Source organism: Rutilus rutilus, assembly GCF_951802725.1.
Source record: "Rutilus rutilus genome assembly, chromosome: 22".
Classification (NCBI taxonomy): domain Eukaryota; kingdom Metazoa; phylum Chordata; class Actinopteri; order Cypriniformes; family Leuciscidae; genus Rutilus; species Rutilus rutilus.
In genome coordinates, this window is record NC_140227.1 from 15377522 (window position 1) to 15395736 (window position 18215).

The 18215-nt window shown below is 38.3% G+C and overlaps 1 protein-coding gene across 2 annotated transcripts in view; it reads right to left on the reverse strand.

Annotated features, from left to right (window-relative positions):
• tbl1xr1a (TBL1X/Y related 1a) overlaps positions 1-18215 on the reverse strand; it is a 65476-nt gene that overhangs the window by 6875 nt on the left and 40386 nt on the right. Inside the window, exons 3-7 of one of the 2 annotated variants that reach the window (XM_084394585.1) lie at positions 14738-14803; positions 3287-3389; positions 2622-2767; positions 643-862; positions 332-464 (exon numbers count right to left, since the gene is read on the reverse strand). In XM_084394585.1, the coding sequence (XP_084250711.1) occupies positions 332-464; positions 643-862; positions 2622-2767; positions 3287-3344 (557 nt within the window). In that variant the 5' untranslated portion in view covers positions 3345-3389; positions 14738-14803. The remainder of the gene's footprint in view (positions 1-331; positions 465-642; positions 863-2621; positions 2768-3286; positions 3390-14737; positions 14804-18215) is intronic. The other variant, XM_084394586.1, reaches the window with a different exon arrangement.

Here is an 18215-nt window from a genome sequence, read left to right on the forward strand (position 1 = left end):
TTCTTTCCCAATAACGGATCTGTTGACAGTTTCTAATCTTGATGTTTATATAATGTATTCCACACTGTTTGGAATGGATTGGTATTTAAAATATAAACTGCTACTACAAATTACAATTTATGTTACTAGAGTGCCAAAGTAAACTTTTGGATACTTGTATAGCCTTTCTGGAGCTTGAAAGTGCAGGGTAACGCTATGACTAACCCAGAGTATTGACACATCTGACAGATTACCAGGTACTGGATCAGTGTGTTCCTGTTGTGTACTCCGTAAGGATAAATGGATGAATGGATGAACGGATTCAGTGATGGAAAGAGACTGTATAACTGACCCAGAGGCGAGCAGGTCACTGACGGGGTTCCAGGCGCAGATGAAGACCTCCGACTCGTGACCTCTTAGGACCATGGCTTTATTCTGAGGGATCTCCACATCCACGTCCACCTCCATCATGTCTGCATGGTTATCTGCACATGATATCACATGACGTCTATCATTAAGAGGAAGGATGCAACAGCTCTTTGATTTACAGCCACAGTTTACTGAAAGCTAGAAAATTTGCACTATTATGTAACATTTTCAAAAAACAATCATTAAGAACAATGATAAACATGTAATGTGTTCCAGAATTATTCGGTGACTCACTCGGTAAGGCGTGAGCACCGTTCTCTTCTCCGTTTGCGGTGTTCTCTCCGTTTTTGGGGTTACCCTGCATGTTGGTGCTGGTTGCAGAGGGCGCTGCGGCGGCCTGTTGCTGGGCCAGTTTGTCTCGGTACGCCTGCTGCCGGGTCTGTACCACATCGGGCATCACCGCGTCAATCAATGACAGAGATTCAATTGGCCGCCCGTCGAACAGTGTGCCGTCCTGCGGACAGAAGTCAACATGTCAGCCATGCACTCATTTCACGTTAAAGGGATTGTGTGCATCAACCAATATCATTATCTGGGTGAACCTCACAGAAACATCTGCAGGGTGGACTTCAACCCAAATAAACAAATTAGTGCTGTCAGTAAACATGTTATTAACGGCATTAATGCAAACCCATTTTAACGGTGTCAATTTTTTTATTGCGAGATTAACGTTCTTTTTGGCCTAGCAAACTTTAGAAAAACTACAACACCACACCATATCTAGCTAGACCAGAAACAAAACAACAGGCACGCCGCACACACTTGTTTGGGCTTGCGAGCCGGCCAAAGAGTAGCAGGCTAACATTACGTTTTGAGTGGATGGCGAGTGCGAGATGCCGAAATGGATGCCAACAAGATTCTGAATGGAAAGTTTACTTTTAAAAAGTTGCCAAATGGTTCCATTGACAAGACCAAAGTGATCTGTGTGTTTTGTCGTTGTGAACTGAGCTATCATCGCAGCACGTCCAGTCTGAAATACAACTTGATGGCCAAGCACACACACAGCTGATGCGAATTCTCTGATGAGATTATTTGCTCCAAGTGTGAATGACTGCTCCAAGTGAGAATGTTAGTGTGAAATTGAACACTACAGTATATGCCAATGTTGTTTTCAATAAAAAAAAAACAAAAAAAAAAAACATTTGCACAAAGCAAGCCGATCCACTTTTCCATGTTGATACAATGAGAAAATAAATAAATAAATGGGACAAAAAGAAACCAAGGGACATTTAGAATAGATAAAAATGTGCAATTAATTGCGAGTTAACTATGAAATTAATGCGATTAATTGCGATTAAATATTTTAATCGTTTGACAGCACTAAAAGAAATAAAATAAGAAATTATAATTTTACATTATTAAACTGAAACCTATTTTTAGAACCACCGGGACTTAAAGCATTATACAATATATATATATATATATATGCATTTATCAGTATAAAATTTACGTCAATAAAGATAAGCTCTGGACAGTTTTACTCACTATGGATTAATCTAACAGCCTATCAGACAGCAGAAATAAACGTGACGACAGCCAGTCAGTATTTGTTGCTAATAAGTGATTTCTGTGTGACTCTGGGAATGAACAGCGGTTTCGTCTGATACACAAACTCACACACGTGAAGTGCCGCTCACAGTGTTTTCCGCGTCTGCAGTCTTAATATATGAGGACATGAACTTAATATCCAGTGCTGCTTTGAGAGTCACTTAATGAGCTTTTCAAGTTTCATTTGAGAAAAACTACCATCAAATACACACTAAACTGAAACTGAAAGATCTTCACGACAAACTGTCAAAATAAAAGTTATGGTAAAACACAGAATCCCCAAAAAATACAATGAAAAACACAGAATTGAAGGTAACTTAAAATGTTGCTACTCTGTTAAGTTAAATTATAAACAAACAAGTTTACATTCATTCTCAAGGTCTATCAAAATATGTGGAAAGAATTTCCTTCCCCACTTATGGTAAATGAGTATCGTGACAAATATCGATATCATATGATATGGAAAAAAATATTTGGATAATATTTTTGGCTCAGCCCTAGTGTGTGGGCCTTTATGAAGTGTTTCCCTATATATAACAAATGTATAATTTTTTGTAAGATTCAGTAATCTGCATAATAAATGTAAATCTTAAATATGCAAATGTGGTTGTTAATAAAAAAAAAAAAGCTCCTTGATTGATCTGTAATTGAAGCTGTGATATCACCTCATTGATGCTGACTTCAGCCTCCACGTACTGCAGGCCCTTCTGGATGATGGAGATCAGGGCAGCAGGGGGCACTAGGGCTCCGTTGATGTTAGACTGACTGATGTGGCTCTCAATGCCGAATGTGAAGGCCGAGTGGGAAAACCCTGCCAGAGGGAATGATAAACACTTCAGTGTGACGCTTGCTGGATTAACTTTCTCTCCAGCGGAGGGTATCATGTGCACTCCCTTAAACAACGGCCTGACTGTGAACAGTCCTAGTGTTCTACTGTAATCAATGCTGATAACAGCTTGTGTCCCAAAACTCAAAAGTTATCACATTCTTATGTTCACTTGACAGATACGCAAGTGATCTGCAATAAAGAGTAAAAGGAATAGTTCACCAGTATATGAAAAATATATGAATGCAGTTTTATTTTCCACTTAATACACAAGTAGATATTTTATGAAAAAAAAAAAAAGTATGCAATTAATGCCATAAATGAGCTGTCATGTGGATTTAAGAGATGGGGACTGTTTCGATTTATACTTTCTTTGTGATATTTTGGTCCTTTTTGGATCTATTAACAGCCTCCTGGTCATTATTAACTGCCATGATGGCAAGAGCTGTATGAGTTTGTATGTTTGAATACAATTTTGGGATGTTTCGTTTAAGCAGCACTTACCTGACTCCTGCAGGTATCTATACACCAGGAAGTTGACCTCATCGCTGCTAATACTCATCTTCACACCTGCTTACACCATGAGGTCAGCACACAGGACACAAGCCTGAGAGAGAAAGGACAAAAACAACATCAGAATGACACTAAAAATGACAACAGAAGAGGTATGAATATTGCCAGGCTTTCTGCCTTCCACTCAAGAGTGTATATAAAAAACCCTCTTTTACAGTGAAATAAGGGGGTAAAAGCTCTCTTTGTCAGCAGGAACCTGAGTGTGTACTATGCTCCCAGAGGTTACCAAGGGCTCCACAGTCCTGCATGACTGAATAACAAGTCGTAGTACCTAAAGTAGCCATTACACTGTGGGGGCGCTGCTGCACCAAACCTGCAGAGCAGTAAAAACATCTGCCACTGAAACTGTTTACATGAGGGCTACTACAAAATACCTTTGTTTACTTGAGTTAGACACTTGGATTCATTGTGAATGGCATTACAGAGCTGTCAAGATGTCAGTTTACACTTACAGACGTGTTTAATTTTGTAGCACAAGAACATTTACTTGAAATTAAACCTGACCTAGATTTGACACTCTGAAAATGTTGGTCCTTACACAGTTAAATTGTTCACTTTATTGTGATTTAAAGCAAACACCAGCACATTTGATTCTCAAGGACACTGCTAAACTTGCTAAATCATGTAGAGCGTATTATTTGAATAAACCACCCAAAATTGTACATTTAAGCCTCAATTTCAAAATGTCCGCTCAGCATTGGACTTGCTCCAGAAAAGAGCATCACTGAGCACAAACATTTTCAGTTTCACACCGAAATGCTGCGTAACCACAAGCTAATTCTGAAAAGTGACCCATTTCCTCACGACCTCTGCGTCCGCCATTCCATATCACATCCTCATTTATACAGAGAAGTGCAGTGGAAAGTGTTTCCCCGTCGCTCTCCGTTTGCAGTTATAGGATGTGGTTTGTTTGCAAGAGGGATGGTTTTCGTCTCCTCAGGGTTTTTGCGTGTGATCATTTTTGAGCAATGAGGTTTTTGTTCTATTTCTAGACGGTCCCATCATGTGATGTAACACCTACCTGTTCTCTTCTTGACCGACTACAGCTTGTTTTGGAGACATTTGGCCTGCTGATGAACGCTTAATTAGCTGGCTGAACTTTTCAGAGTCGCCTGCCTTGCGTTCGTCTCATAAATGATGCAAAAGTATGCAAAATAGGAGCATCATCAAAAGCCAGTGTGTCAAAGCCAATCAGATAACAGAGATACTGCAGCATCCAATCAAATCAGGCCAATCGGTGCCACCGAATCGATGCTTTTTATCTCACAGCATAGCCAAATTAAATCCCTGCAACAGTGCAGAGTGCTCATCTATATAATCGAGCAGCCACGTCGATACCAAGGAGGACCGCTACCAATTCAATAAATCAGGCATTTGAACTCCAGGCATTTACAGTCCGCAACATTAGTTCAAGTAAAGAAACCACAGGTGGGGAAATTCCCTCATAGACGTGACACAGAAAGAGCTTTTATTGAAACGGGTCACGGCAAACAGGGATCTCTCCATGAGATAAACCGCCATCTGCGCCTCGTAAAGCGCCCTCAGGAATGCAAATATCATGATATGTCCTCTGCCTTGGACGACATTTTGGTGTGCTGGAGGATGCTTAGTGTGTAGAGTAATCTTCATTGTATAATCAAAGGCGGTGTGTGTTGCGTAACAGTGGAGCGCCAGCACTCAGGGTGAGGGAGTTTGTACTGTGTTATTCAAGGCTGAGGGGGAAGACTGAGAGGAAACACTATTTAACTGGTTTGGGTGAAAGGTGTAACAGACGGCTATCGCTTTACAGACTGATAACAGGCCACTTTATAGCAATAATGTCAAAGAAGGCCACACACAGGGGAATTTACAAATCGAAAACGGTTATCAAGTCATTTTCCTGCTGCTCTACAAGTGGCAAATAAGAGAATCTATAACAAAGAAAATAAAAAAAAAGTACTCAGTACAAGTTGTTTTTAAATACTGATTCTTTAAAAAGTCTATTTAACGACTGGAAACGTCATGTCAAAAATCTATTAAGTCTAAAAATGTCATGTAGTGTAGCCAAGTAAAAATATTTTCTAAAAGTTTTTAAAGCTGCAGTCCGTAGCTTTTTTGGGTTAAAAATGATCCAAAATAAATTGTTGAGCAAGTACATAACCAGCCAGTGTTCAAAACTATCTGCTTGCCTTAGCTCGATTTAAAATGGTAAGCTTGTAATAATGTTTTTAATTCCAGTGGTACTGGTGGATTTCCGTGGGAAATTCGAGCATGTCTTTGCGTCATTACGTCACATCTGTACACATAAAGAAGGAGTCTCGGCTAGTAGGCTATATTGCGTGTGAGGATGTTGGAGGTGGAGATTTATAGCCTCTCACAGCACTTGATATAATTAAACTTAACTTGATGGCGGATCCAGAAAGGTTCAATCACCAGTGACAACTGGAGATTCACCCGTTGTAAAACACGAAAGACTTCGGAGAAAAAAAGAGACTGCAACCGGCCCATGTGAAAACAAGGATACATATCGGGAGGGCATTAAATGTAGTCACTCAATGCTGATGTTGTTAACATTAACAATTTGAGAACAAAGTATAATTTGCACGGTTTGACGTGATATGACAAGCGAGCGTTAGATTTAATCAGCGCGATTTACTGCAATGCTTTTTTCCCCTTAACATTAGTTGGTCAGAACAAAAGTGGATGTTTCTTACGTGTTCAGACGACATTTTCCGGTGAAAATTCTTATGTTGATCATACTTCCAAAAAGTAGAATCTGTGATTGCGAATGACAGTATCCACACCACTAGCGCGGTGACTGACAGCTGCACATTCTCCTCAAAACATTGGATTCTCCACGCTGTGCCATGCCGAGGCACAACGCACGTAAAGTTGATAATTCGGCGAATAACTGCGGACTGCAGCTTTAAATATATTTTTCAAGATATTATGATTTATTCATTAATTTAAGCAACCATTATGCTCAAATATTAAGTCAATTAAATATAAAATTATTATTAACAATAATATTGTAAAATATATATATTTAATGACTCTTAAAACATCATGTTAGTTAAAAAACGTAGTTTAAAAAAAATTGTGCGCAACTATCTTATTTACAAAAAAAAGTTTTCAAATTATTTGTCAAGATGAAATTATTAATTCACAAATATTAACATACATAAAGTCCCCGTGAACCTGAAGTTGCAACCGACTTCAGTGTTTCCAACGAATTTCCAAGTGAAACGGAATTTTGAATAGACGGAGGGGTTTTATTTTAGCGCACCTCCTCTCCATCCCTCGCTCATAGCAGACTGATGGGTAAGAATATTCAACCCAAGCCGTCAAACTGATGTCACGTTTTTTCTGTGTATTAACTTGCACGGATTAAATGTTCACCTCAAGACTAGTAATGTGCGCTAACAAAGTAAATAGTAGGGCTTCCCCCTAATAGACGACTAACTGTCAACTAGAAGAGGCTTCTTAGAAGAGAAAATTGTATTAGTCAGTTAGACGCAGAAAAAAAACCTCCACAGGAAGTGGCGAAATCACGCAGGCTGTAACGGACAGATCATTAACGGCAGGAAATCCAAACATTCGCCAGCCTCGAATATGGCTTGTCACTTGAAACATGCAAGTAGTAGCAACTTTACAAGTCCGCTCACTCTAATGCTAACCAGGGGCCAGTTGCATAAACATAGCCATTATGTTAAGACTGTGTCTTAAGAACTAGCATGATCAACTAGAAGTTAGTTAGGGGTAATCAGTCTTACTGTTCGGTGTCAAATTAGACCAATCTACGTTTTTATGTTACTGACTTTAAAAAGTTATTAACAGTCTTAAAGAATAAAATTGGATGACTAACAGTTTATGCAACTGGCCACTAGATAAATGTGCGCTATTATTAGGCACATATCTGTGTTTGTGTGGAGAGCGCGATTACTGCATTTAACTTAAAATACTTTGTCATTTTTGGTCATACAGATTAGAGTAATGCAAACTAAAGGGCTTGAAATGTCTGCTTTTGATGAACACATTAAAAAAAATGGGAAATAAATATTCTCAGATTATGTAATCCATATGAAATGCATATAATCGTCGACTTAATATCTGCAGCCGAAAACACAGGAAACATTACCAATAAATTATTAAACGGTTTAAACAGTCTCCTCCTGTTTTTTTTTTGTTTTTTTTCACAACACACTCATAATCATTATGTTTTCCTGTGCGCTGTGGCAAGCTTTATGCGTGGGTTTGAGCGCTGATTAGGCTATGAATTTTATTTTATTATGATTTATGGCTTATTAATTTAAAATGCTCGATTAGTTGACTAATCGCTTAAATGAACGACTACTAGTCGACTAGAAAAATCTTTAGTCGAGAGCAGTCCAGTACATAGGGTACAATTTTGGTTTCATGACGACTTTAATATGTCAAGCTAATGATGCAAACAGCAATATTTTGAAAGCAGCACAGAGCCACAGTTTTTACACTCTTCTGTAAATCAACAAGCAGATGGCTTACTTACAGTCGTCTCATTGAACCAGGAGGAGAAAGTATTTTAGCACTGAAAATCTACACACTGTAAACTACAGAAGAGGCTGATTACACCTTTCGGTGTGTGTGTGTGTGTGTGTGTGTTTGGCAATGGTACGTTGGGCTTTTCACACGACTCCCTTGACAACAGTGAACTTGATCCTCTCAAACCTCTTAGGGCCTCAGGGAACAATGAGAAGCCTGGAGAGTAGTGTTCTTGTGTAACACTGACTGCAAAGAGTGTCTTGAGGAATTTGCGTCCAATGGTCAGTGTTCATCTTCCACCAATTAAACACAAAGGAAAATATCCCAACAGCCTAAGCATTAAAAATCTGTCTCAAAAGTGTCATGTTTGACCTGTTTTTTAAGCAATATTACAGAGATAAAGAGCTTGGTGGAGTGTAATGTAAATCATTACTCTTTAAAATTCAGTCACAATCACATTTAATAATTAAAGACATTAATATTATATCATACTGGTTGTATTATATAATATTAAACATTTTAATAAATTATATTTATTAAATGTTATGTACCATTAACGTATTGTATGTCAGTAAGTAATTTATTGAAAAACAAAATATTAAAATGACTGCGAAATAGTTAAACACATTAATTTAAATATTAAACATGTAACCAAGTATTGTAGGGGGCAAACATTGCTCTGAAATAATGAATGAATCCATTTTAAATTCAAATGCACACCTAGGTACACAATATAACCATTTACATTTTTATACAAATTTCCTAAATGCCATCTACGCTATCGACTACAGTCTTCCCCTAAAATGTGAAGGTCTCGGCTGTTTGTAAAACAAGGTAAGGTAACAGAAGAGCTCGGAAGCAGACGTGCTACCGCCACCCCACACCCAGACAATTGTGCCATTTTTCTTCCTCTTTTCAAGGCAATTATGTCAACACCATTTTCACCAGACGCTTTTGGAGAAATCAGCATATGGCTCACATCCCTCCGTCAGCATTGAACAATCAGGTCGAGTTCAAAGGCAAAGCAACCCAATCAGTCCGGCAGGAACAATGACCGTTGCCACACGCTAGTGAATGCTGTCACAAGACATTAAGACAGATGCTGGCCTAAACTGCTTGTGATGCAACCAACTCTCCGAAGGGCGGGAAATCAAATCAACTTGGACCAGGGAGATTAACGCGTCCCCTCACCTGACCTACTTTGAGATCTGGATCCATCAGTGTCTGTCTGAACATGGTGGGGTGGGGGAAATATGACACACCATAAATGGATCTCTTCCTCTTTTGTGTGAAGTGTCTTAGAAGTAGGTCAATGGATCCCACTTGCTGTGGTCAAACAAGTACACATCCACCGCAGGCCTCGTAGTGCGTTCTGTTAAGGATCTTTTAACCGCTGTCCTGCAAATGACATTGGTCTGCCGTCGTGGATCCTTCAGTTACAGTTACAACGCCACAATGTTTACACTCTTCAGCCTACGGATGGTTTGCATCTAGTCATCTCTGCACATTAAACTGGGAAAGGAGAATGTATTTTAACTTCCAGTCCACCTCCTGTAAAGCGAATAACCACTGGCACTGTGGGATCATTAAACTTTCTTGTTTCAGTTCCAATAAAGCTGGATCAAAGTCATTCTGCAACTTCTCTGAAAGGACTAAAGACTGCACATTTCCAATACTGTTTAAGTAGTAGCATCTGTGAAAGATGATTCTCGTTTACAAGCAACAAAAAAACAAGGCAAGTGCTGATTGACAGCTGTCCAGAGTCATATTTCATCCATCAAAATTGGTTTTCGAAGCACTAGTTTTAGTAGGCAAAATATAATTTCTTGTTTCTTTCTTTTGACTTTAAGCAAAACAATTTTTTTACATTATGGTGATAATTTTTTTCTAACAATTAAACATTTTCTCATCCAAAATGAAGCTTGAATAATGTAGGTATGAATAGGTAGTGTAGAATAAGGTTAAATAATGGCATTTAAATGCATACGTGCAGCTTGCATCTTTACTTAAAATTTGATCTTTTTACACCTTCAATTTTATTAACAAGAATTTGAAGTCCTTCAAGGATTCATAGACACTGTTACATCTAAAGCACACACCACATGGCAACTTTTGAAAACAGTAAAGTTTGTGAGTGAAAGGACATTTCAGAGAAGGTTATCAGCACATGTGACATTGCTTCTGAACGTTGCTGTCACTTTTCAGTCTGAGGCGGATGTTCACAGCATTTTTGTAATGAAATGTTGACTATCGTATCGATGATTTTATCTTTGGCGCACAGGTGGGAGTCGCTCGGAAGGGAGGCGACGCGCTGCTCCAAACCAGGACTTGACAGAGGGCAACAAGAATGGGTAATGTGAGGACAAGACCTAAACTGCCTGGATTGCTGGAGGACCATGGGGTTTGCGTAATGTTTTTGCCCTCCTCTGAGAACTCTGTTTAGCATGTCATTTTAAAAGACAACAATGTGACTTGTGTTTTTTAGAAAGCATTTAAAAGGAAATGTGTTACAAATGATACCAGCTCCTTTCTAGAATTGAGTAAACTTGAAAAAATGAAAGAGAGAATAATTATCTATAATAATTATCTATAATTCTGTTGCTTATTAGCATACCTACACGTACGCACGCTGTGACTATCAATTATTGTAAATCTACCGTCACTGACAAGTCATCAGCATGTTGTTTTTTAATCTATGTGAAAAACAATGTTCCCAACCTGTAACTGAATGATCCCGAGGGCTAATTTCATGTGCTGAAGCACAGACACACACGTGCTGAGGATGTTTAATCAACTCATTTGCCTCTGTTAATGAGTGACACTAAATATGGCCTGATTGCCTACAGAGGTAAACTATGAGTAAGCCAGATAAAGCCTACACAGCATTTCTTTTGAATCACTAAATTCAACACCATGTTGGACCAAAGGTGAGGCATTAATGTGCATGTTAAAGGACAAATGCGTTATGAGCTAAGTGAAAAGAGAACCTCAAGGGAGCAGCTCACAAAACCTGTCCAGAAAATGTGCTTAATTCGGATATAAATGCATGTCACAAAAAGGAAAAAAATGCATTTTCTTTATGCATTACACGAATATTCAAAAGTCTGGGTCTGTAAGATTTTTTTTTTTTTTTTCTCATGTTTCCCAACAAACTCTCTTATGCTCACCAAGGCTACGTTTATTTGATCAAAACGCTGTAAAAACATATTACAATTAGAGATGCACCGATCGACCGGCCAGGGACCGGAATCGGCCGATTTTCCACATGATCGGCCAAACCGGTAACCGGCCAGTCTTTCTGATTACGAGCCGGTACACTTTGTTGCTAGCGGCACAGGCAATAACGTCAGCTGCGCGTTCTCGCTCTCTGACACACACCCGTCTCCTCACACTCACGCCTCATTCACTCCTGTTGAATAGTGCTTTTATTATTCACAACTGATCTATATAAATGAATCACACAAGCCGCCTCTCAGTCTCAAGCAGCTTATGAGTTGCAAGCACCAAAATGAGTGTCTTGCTGCACTTAAACGGTCAAATACAAACAAAATGATGTCAAAATGCCCGTCTTGGCGAGTTAAATACAGTCAGTATGCGACCCAATTAGTTGAGAAACATAACGCACGATGTGTAACAGAATACTGGATCGGTGCATAAACTCATAAAGTGACAGCAGTCGAATATTCCTATCCTATGTCTGTCATGTTATTCAAAGAACAAAAGACAAAGAAAATCACTTTGCTGATATTCGATCTGTCCGTGTAAAAACAGAACTGACTGTAATGTGTGCCATGACTGATTTTGAATGCAAAAGTCCCGCTGATCTCATTGATTTCGTTCAAAAATCTGTGTGAGAGCATGGGCGGCGCTGAGAACACCAGCGCCAGAAGAGAACGGCAGCGCCTGATCACACACACAGCGCTCACTCACATTCTCCGTCTTCATTAGTTTACGATCTCTGTCAGTCATATCTAATACTTTGTTAGACAGAACTGGTAAACAAAGAAAGTAAATGGTATGCGAAAAAGTAAAGTGTTGCTTTTATATTATTTGTTACAGAAAAGGCAAACAATCAGGCTAAAATACTTTCGCTCTCATTTACTGTCAACATTCAGCAAACGCGCATCTACATCATTTAAACAAATCTCTGAATATCTAATAAACATTTAATTTCACAAACCTTGCAGATTTAATGGAATCCAGCTGTGATATCTTGTGAAGTGTGCATTTGTAGCCTGCATAAACGTGTTACTGCGAGTGACGGTCGGTCCGTGCGAAGTGAGTGAATGCGAACACAAGATCAGCTTCACAGGAGACGCGATCGAAACACTTTAAATCCTTCATTTTAAAATATGCTGTGCTATATCCAGTTGCCCACTGTGTCATATTCATATCGTTTTCACTGTGTGCTGTATGTAGGCTAATATTAGCGTTTCCTTGTCTTTATTTGAAAAAAATATGATTACCAGATTACTGAGTGCAATGTTAGTGTTTACTTCCTTTTTATTCACATATTCATATATTTTTAAACAATTACTTTATTTGAGAAAAATACTGTAATAGGATTGCAGATTCAAGAAGTTGCCATCTAAAGTATAAGGATGTTTATTTTAAAGACTTGTTTCCTAATTTATTTAAAATTTATAAAATATTGATTAAAATAAATATAAAGTATCTAATAAAAATATCGGCTTTATATCGGCCATCCTGCTCTCTAAGATATCGGATATCGGTCGACCACTAGTCTGTGCGCTGCTACACTATTAAAAGTAATTCATTCAGGTAGGACACCACTGAAGGCACGGCCAGCCACTGCTATATACCCACATGAAAAACGTAGTCGGGTTTATTTCATATCTCTCTTTATTCTATTGCATTTATTTGTGCTGTTGTTCGAAATTTGTTTATTTGTTCTTATTTTATTAGTATTTTTACTTAAAATAAAATGTTGCATTGAAGAAAAGTAGATTTTTGTTTGCATATGCTGTCAATTATAGTTCTTTGAAAGAAAATCAGAATCTGCAAAAATCGTTATCGGCAGGTCACACACACACACACACACAGCAAAAAAAAAGGCTGATTTTTTTGAAGCCATTACTCCAGTCTTCAGTGTCACATGATCCTTCAGAAATCATTCTAATATGCTGATTTGGAGCTGAAGAAACGTTTCTTTAACACTTTACAACGAGGTCCATTATTTAACATTAGTTCATGCATTAACTAACAATGAGCAATATATTTGTTACAGTATTTATTTATCTTTGTTAATGTTTATTAAAATAACTGTTCATAGTTCATGTTGTCATGTTAGCTCAGATCCATTAAATATTATTAACAGATACAACTTTTGATTTAAAAAATGTATTAGTAAATGTTGAAATGAACATTAACCAAAATTTAAAAATGCTTTAGAAGTATTTTCACTGTTAGTTCATAATAACTTAAGTTAACTAATGATAACAAATAAAACCTTATTTTAAAGTGTTACCAAAATGTCTTATTATATATATATATATATATATATATATATATATATATATATATATAAAACTCTCACACACTTATTCTTTTGATATTGGGGTGACTTATGAGCTGGATGTGGGTTTTTGTTGGGGTTTTTTTTGGTGTGTGTGAGAGAGAGAGAGAGAGAATCACATGGTTACCTACAGAGATCCAGAAAACCAGTATGTGACAAACCGCAGTGGATAGAGAGTGATAACTGACCAAGCTAAAAAATGACTGTCATCAACACTGGAGCTCAGAGAAAGCCAATAATCAATACCAGATTCGTTTAACCACCCCTGGTCAGATGCAAGAGTTATTCATCTGCATGTGAACCGAGTGCACTGACAGTGTTTCCAGGAACTCTATACCGCAACTCAGACAGCAGAAATGAATAATGAGTAACATATTCAAGGTCTGTGGAGACCTGGTTAACAGGGAGGGGGTTGTTATCTACAGTGGTAGGGGAACTATAGAGGAATCTCCCCTTTGACCGGATTCTGCTGTTGGTGTGTGTTTTTACACATGTAGAATCTTCGCATGGGCTGTTTCTGGTGAATGTGGGACAGGCACTGCCTAAAGGTCTGCTGGAACATGATCTGGCTGGAGCAGTTCCGAAGGGTTACATCATATCACCACCTGCCAAAATCACTTACTATAGCCAGAGTGCCAGTACACACAGACTCATTCATTATTCCGATTTGAGTGCATTAGCATTAGTGATTACGATAAGAAGCTTTTGTTAGTTCTCAAATCGCAACAGTGACCGACAAAGGCAACTTGGGATAAAATTGTCACCTTTGGCCCATTATAAAAAGCAGATTGTTTCATTTATGAATTAAATCCAAGGCACCATCTAATCTTTATGATCTGCAGACAGTCTTGCGCATAAGACAATAGTTGCCTTCACATAAACACTACTACAATGTGTAGTTATTAGTGGGAAACGTGGCTTTCTGGATTTCTATTTAATCAAAGATTGCTAAAAAACAACAACTGATGAACAGTAGTGTATATAGTGTTTGTTAAATCTCAAGTCTAGTTTGATCGTCCATCCATTTGCTAGTATAACGCTTTGATCTGAATTTTACATTCACACAGAGCCAGGATTCTCACTAAACTGCGTTCCTGCAAGTACTATGATCATTGTTGAGGAAGCTGTCATGAAATGTTACAAGTTACAAGGTGCAAAAAAACCTAGAATAGAGAATAGAGAATAGAGAACAGTCTGTTCTGAATTTTCCTGCTCAAAAACAGTCTCTGAAACACCTGTAACTTTTTCCATGTCCTTTTAAAAAACAGAGTGCAGCTAAAAAAGTTTTTCCATTTTCCTTAAGGAGAAAAAAAGCCATCTTAGCACCAATATGCATTTATACTCACCACACTATCAGCTCTATTTCCGCAAGGCAAACGCTTTTTAAGGATCCAACCCAAGTGTTTCAGCACCTGCAATAACATTACAGAAAAGGTTGAATGAAGCAGAATTTGTCAAGCATCTGGACTTCACCTGCAATGTACGCTTCAATTAAACCAACCTGTCTGAGGTCAATGAAAGCATGTTTGTGGACTTTGCAGCAACTGCTAGTTTAGATGGATCTTTCCCAATTTTTCTGCTGGGAGACTCTCTGTCTCTCTCTCTCTCTATTGTTTTCCCCATCTCTCCAGGGTAAGGTAACAGCCTGAATGAGTGTGTCTATTGACTTTCTTAAAATGTCCAATAAATCTCAATGTCTCCCTGTAATTTTCTTTGTGATGAAAAACGAACATTTTTCAAGACAAAAACACCAGAAGGAATGTCTTTCTTGGAAATGAACCGTCCACACTCTGCCTTTTATATTTAGACAACAGGCTAAAAGCTCATGTCGACTGACTTTAAAACAGGTGGATATCACAAATGTATGTGCAACTGTCAGCATTACTATGTAGATGAATATTTTTGCAGCCACCAAAATGAACGTTTGTGCCTTTAATTGAGCTTTTTAGCCAATTGAGTGTGTGAACACAATGGCCAATCTGATTTAAGTTAGTCCGAATCTGCTCAAAACGGCAGAGTTTTTGTTCAGTGCGAGTTCTTCGTGTTCACAAATCCTTTCATTATAACCAAACAAAGTACAAACACAATGTCAATAAGAGATGAATTGCACAGTAAAGCAGCTTCATTGATTATAACGGAAGTTTATGCAAGAGTGCAGCGTTGTGTACCTCACACTGTAATTGACAGCTCCAGTGATTATAAGGGCAGCGATCTTTGCTCGCTTTCTGTATGTAATATATATTTTTCATGCTGCTAACTGCACATTGCAAAGTTTCTGAATTGACAACCGTATTTAAATGCGCAACCGAATCCAATTGACTGTGATAACAACAGCAATGGACGGAAAACAAAACAATCTCATACTGTATGTAAAAAGATCTGTGAATTAAGTCTTGGAGTGTAAATGCAAAATAATATACCTGTCACTTTTTTATGTCAGGTTACTTTGTTGTTCAGTTTAATATGAACTCTTCAAATCAGTCACTCAGTGACAGTGATTTATTTAATTTATATTTCGACCAATTAATAGTATTAGTTTATATTTCAATGTTTATTTGGGATTTATTGTCAGTACTGGGCTCACAGTTCACATGAGTAGGGCACTGTGTGTGTGTGTGTGTGTGTGTGTGTGTGTGTGTGTGTGTGTGTGTGTGTGTGTGTGTGTGTGTGTGTGTGTGTGTGTGTGTGTGTGTGTGTGTGTGTGTGTGTGTGTGTGTGTGTGTGTGTGTGTGTGTGTATGACTGTGTTCATCCACCACCACTGAAGAACATTTTTGACCCAGAACAAACACTGATATACATTTTCGGGTTGCAACCACTGTCGGGTTGAAATAAAAAAACATTGTTTTGCCCTACATTGCTTTTGACTTTCAACCTACATTCATCATTGTTTAGATTGACACACACACACACACACACACACACACACACACACATATACACACATATATATATATTAGGGGTGTAACGATTCATCAACTACATCGATGTATCGATTTATATTCTTAATGATCCAACTACATCGATCTGTGCTCGGCAAGTTATATCGATCTACACATATATCGATCTAACATCGTTTTAAAAGGTAATGAATCGATTGTATCGATACTATGAAATAACGCATTGGATTTAAGCACGTCAGACTTTATAAGGATATTTTTTTCTTAGCACTTTTAATGATAAAGGCGTTAACCGTTACTCGATTCAGTCTGCCTATCTGTGACGTGATCGCCATGCGTGGCGCGCCAGCAGCAGCGCGAAGACAACAAGCAGCGCAAAGTCTCTCACCTCAGAAAAACGGACTTTCCTGTCTCTCAGCCGCTATACTGCAGTAGCGCGCACTCTTCAATTGCACGCGCAAATGCGGCGGTGCGCGCTGCAGGCTTATATCGTTTCACTAGCCTATATATAAAGCACAAAATAAACTACAAGCATGCAACGTCGTTACGTTTTAAATGAAAAAAAAAACGTGTTGTCCAGATTCAGTATCTGCGGTCTGATGATGTTGTCAGGCTGTATGTCCGTGTCATTGTTCTGTCATTATTTTCATAACTTGTAACGAAATAAAGTCTCTCACCTCAGAAAAACGAAATCTCATGTCCTGTCATCGTTATACTGTGCTCGTAGCGTGCACTCTTTAATTGCACGCACATAATTAATTGATACCTGATTCTCTTTCAAGAATTTTTGGCTAAAAAGTCACTGAATCGATTTCAAGTCACTGAATCGTATCGGATCGGATCGTTCTAAATGAACCAATATCGTCCTTGAATCGTATCGACAACCACGAATCGCGATACGAATCGAATCGTTGTTAAAACGAATCGTTACACCCCTAATATATATATTTGCATCAAAAAAATAAAAATAAATCACATTCCCAATTATTAAAGGACTAAGATATAAACCTTAAGGTAAACTGAAATTGTTTATTGCCTTGTCAAATGGTTTTGCCAAGAGAATCAAGAAATTATAAGCATGCAGTTTTTAGCACTTTGAGCATTTATACAAAGGTCCATTTCATCATCAAGAAAACTCGCCGTCACATGGTGTCTGAAATATGATTGAAAACGTGCCCTGCCACATACCCACAGCTAAATCAGGCCTAAAAGTAAAAAAAAAAAAATCCAGGGCAGTTTTCCCAGGTGCAGATTATGCCTGTGTCTGGAATTAATTTCTGCATTCATGAATCACCATCTTGGGCTCACCCTGAGTGTGCTGTAACTTTTCAAGGGCACATGTGTTAGTTTCCACAGCCAAGCAATGAAACGCATGTATTGACATGGCTGTTAAGTTACAGCTATTGGCGGGTTTCAGTGGTCTCTTGTCTACGAAGTTTAAGCTTGAACAGAGATGGGTGGAAACTACTTCCTTCGGGCAGCCTGCTCCCAGTCCATGTCTCGTGGGTTTCTGAGACTTCTTTGTGCTGTTGCACCTGCTGCGTCTATCTGTTTTCCAGAGCAGCCTACATTCCAATTAGCTCAGATTATTGGCATGCGCTCGCTAAGCAAAGTAGCAGGTGTCGTTACAGTGTTAGGCCAAAGAACGCCTGATCTGAGAGAAAAGGGATGGCCAAAATGTGTTAAAAACCAACTCGGGAATTAATTCAGTTAGTAATCGGTTCGATTACATTGCCAATTCATATAAAATGTGAAAATGTTTGTGGAAAATCCAATTCACTGGAAACATTTACATAACTCATTCTGAGCAATCGATACATTAAGTACCACATAATACTTACACAGTTTTAAAATGTATACAGCCTGTTGCATTAGGACCGAAACATGCACTACTCAAAGCAGCAAGCTCAATTTACCACGTTGTT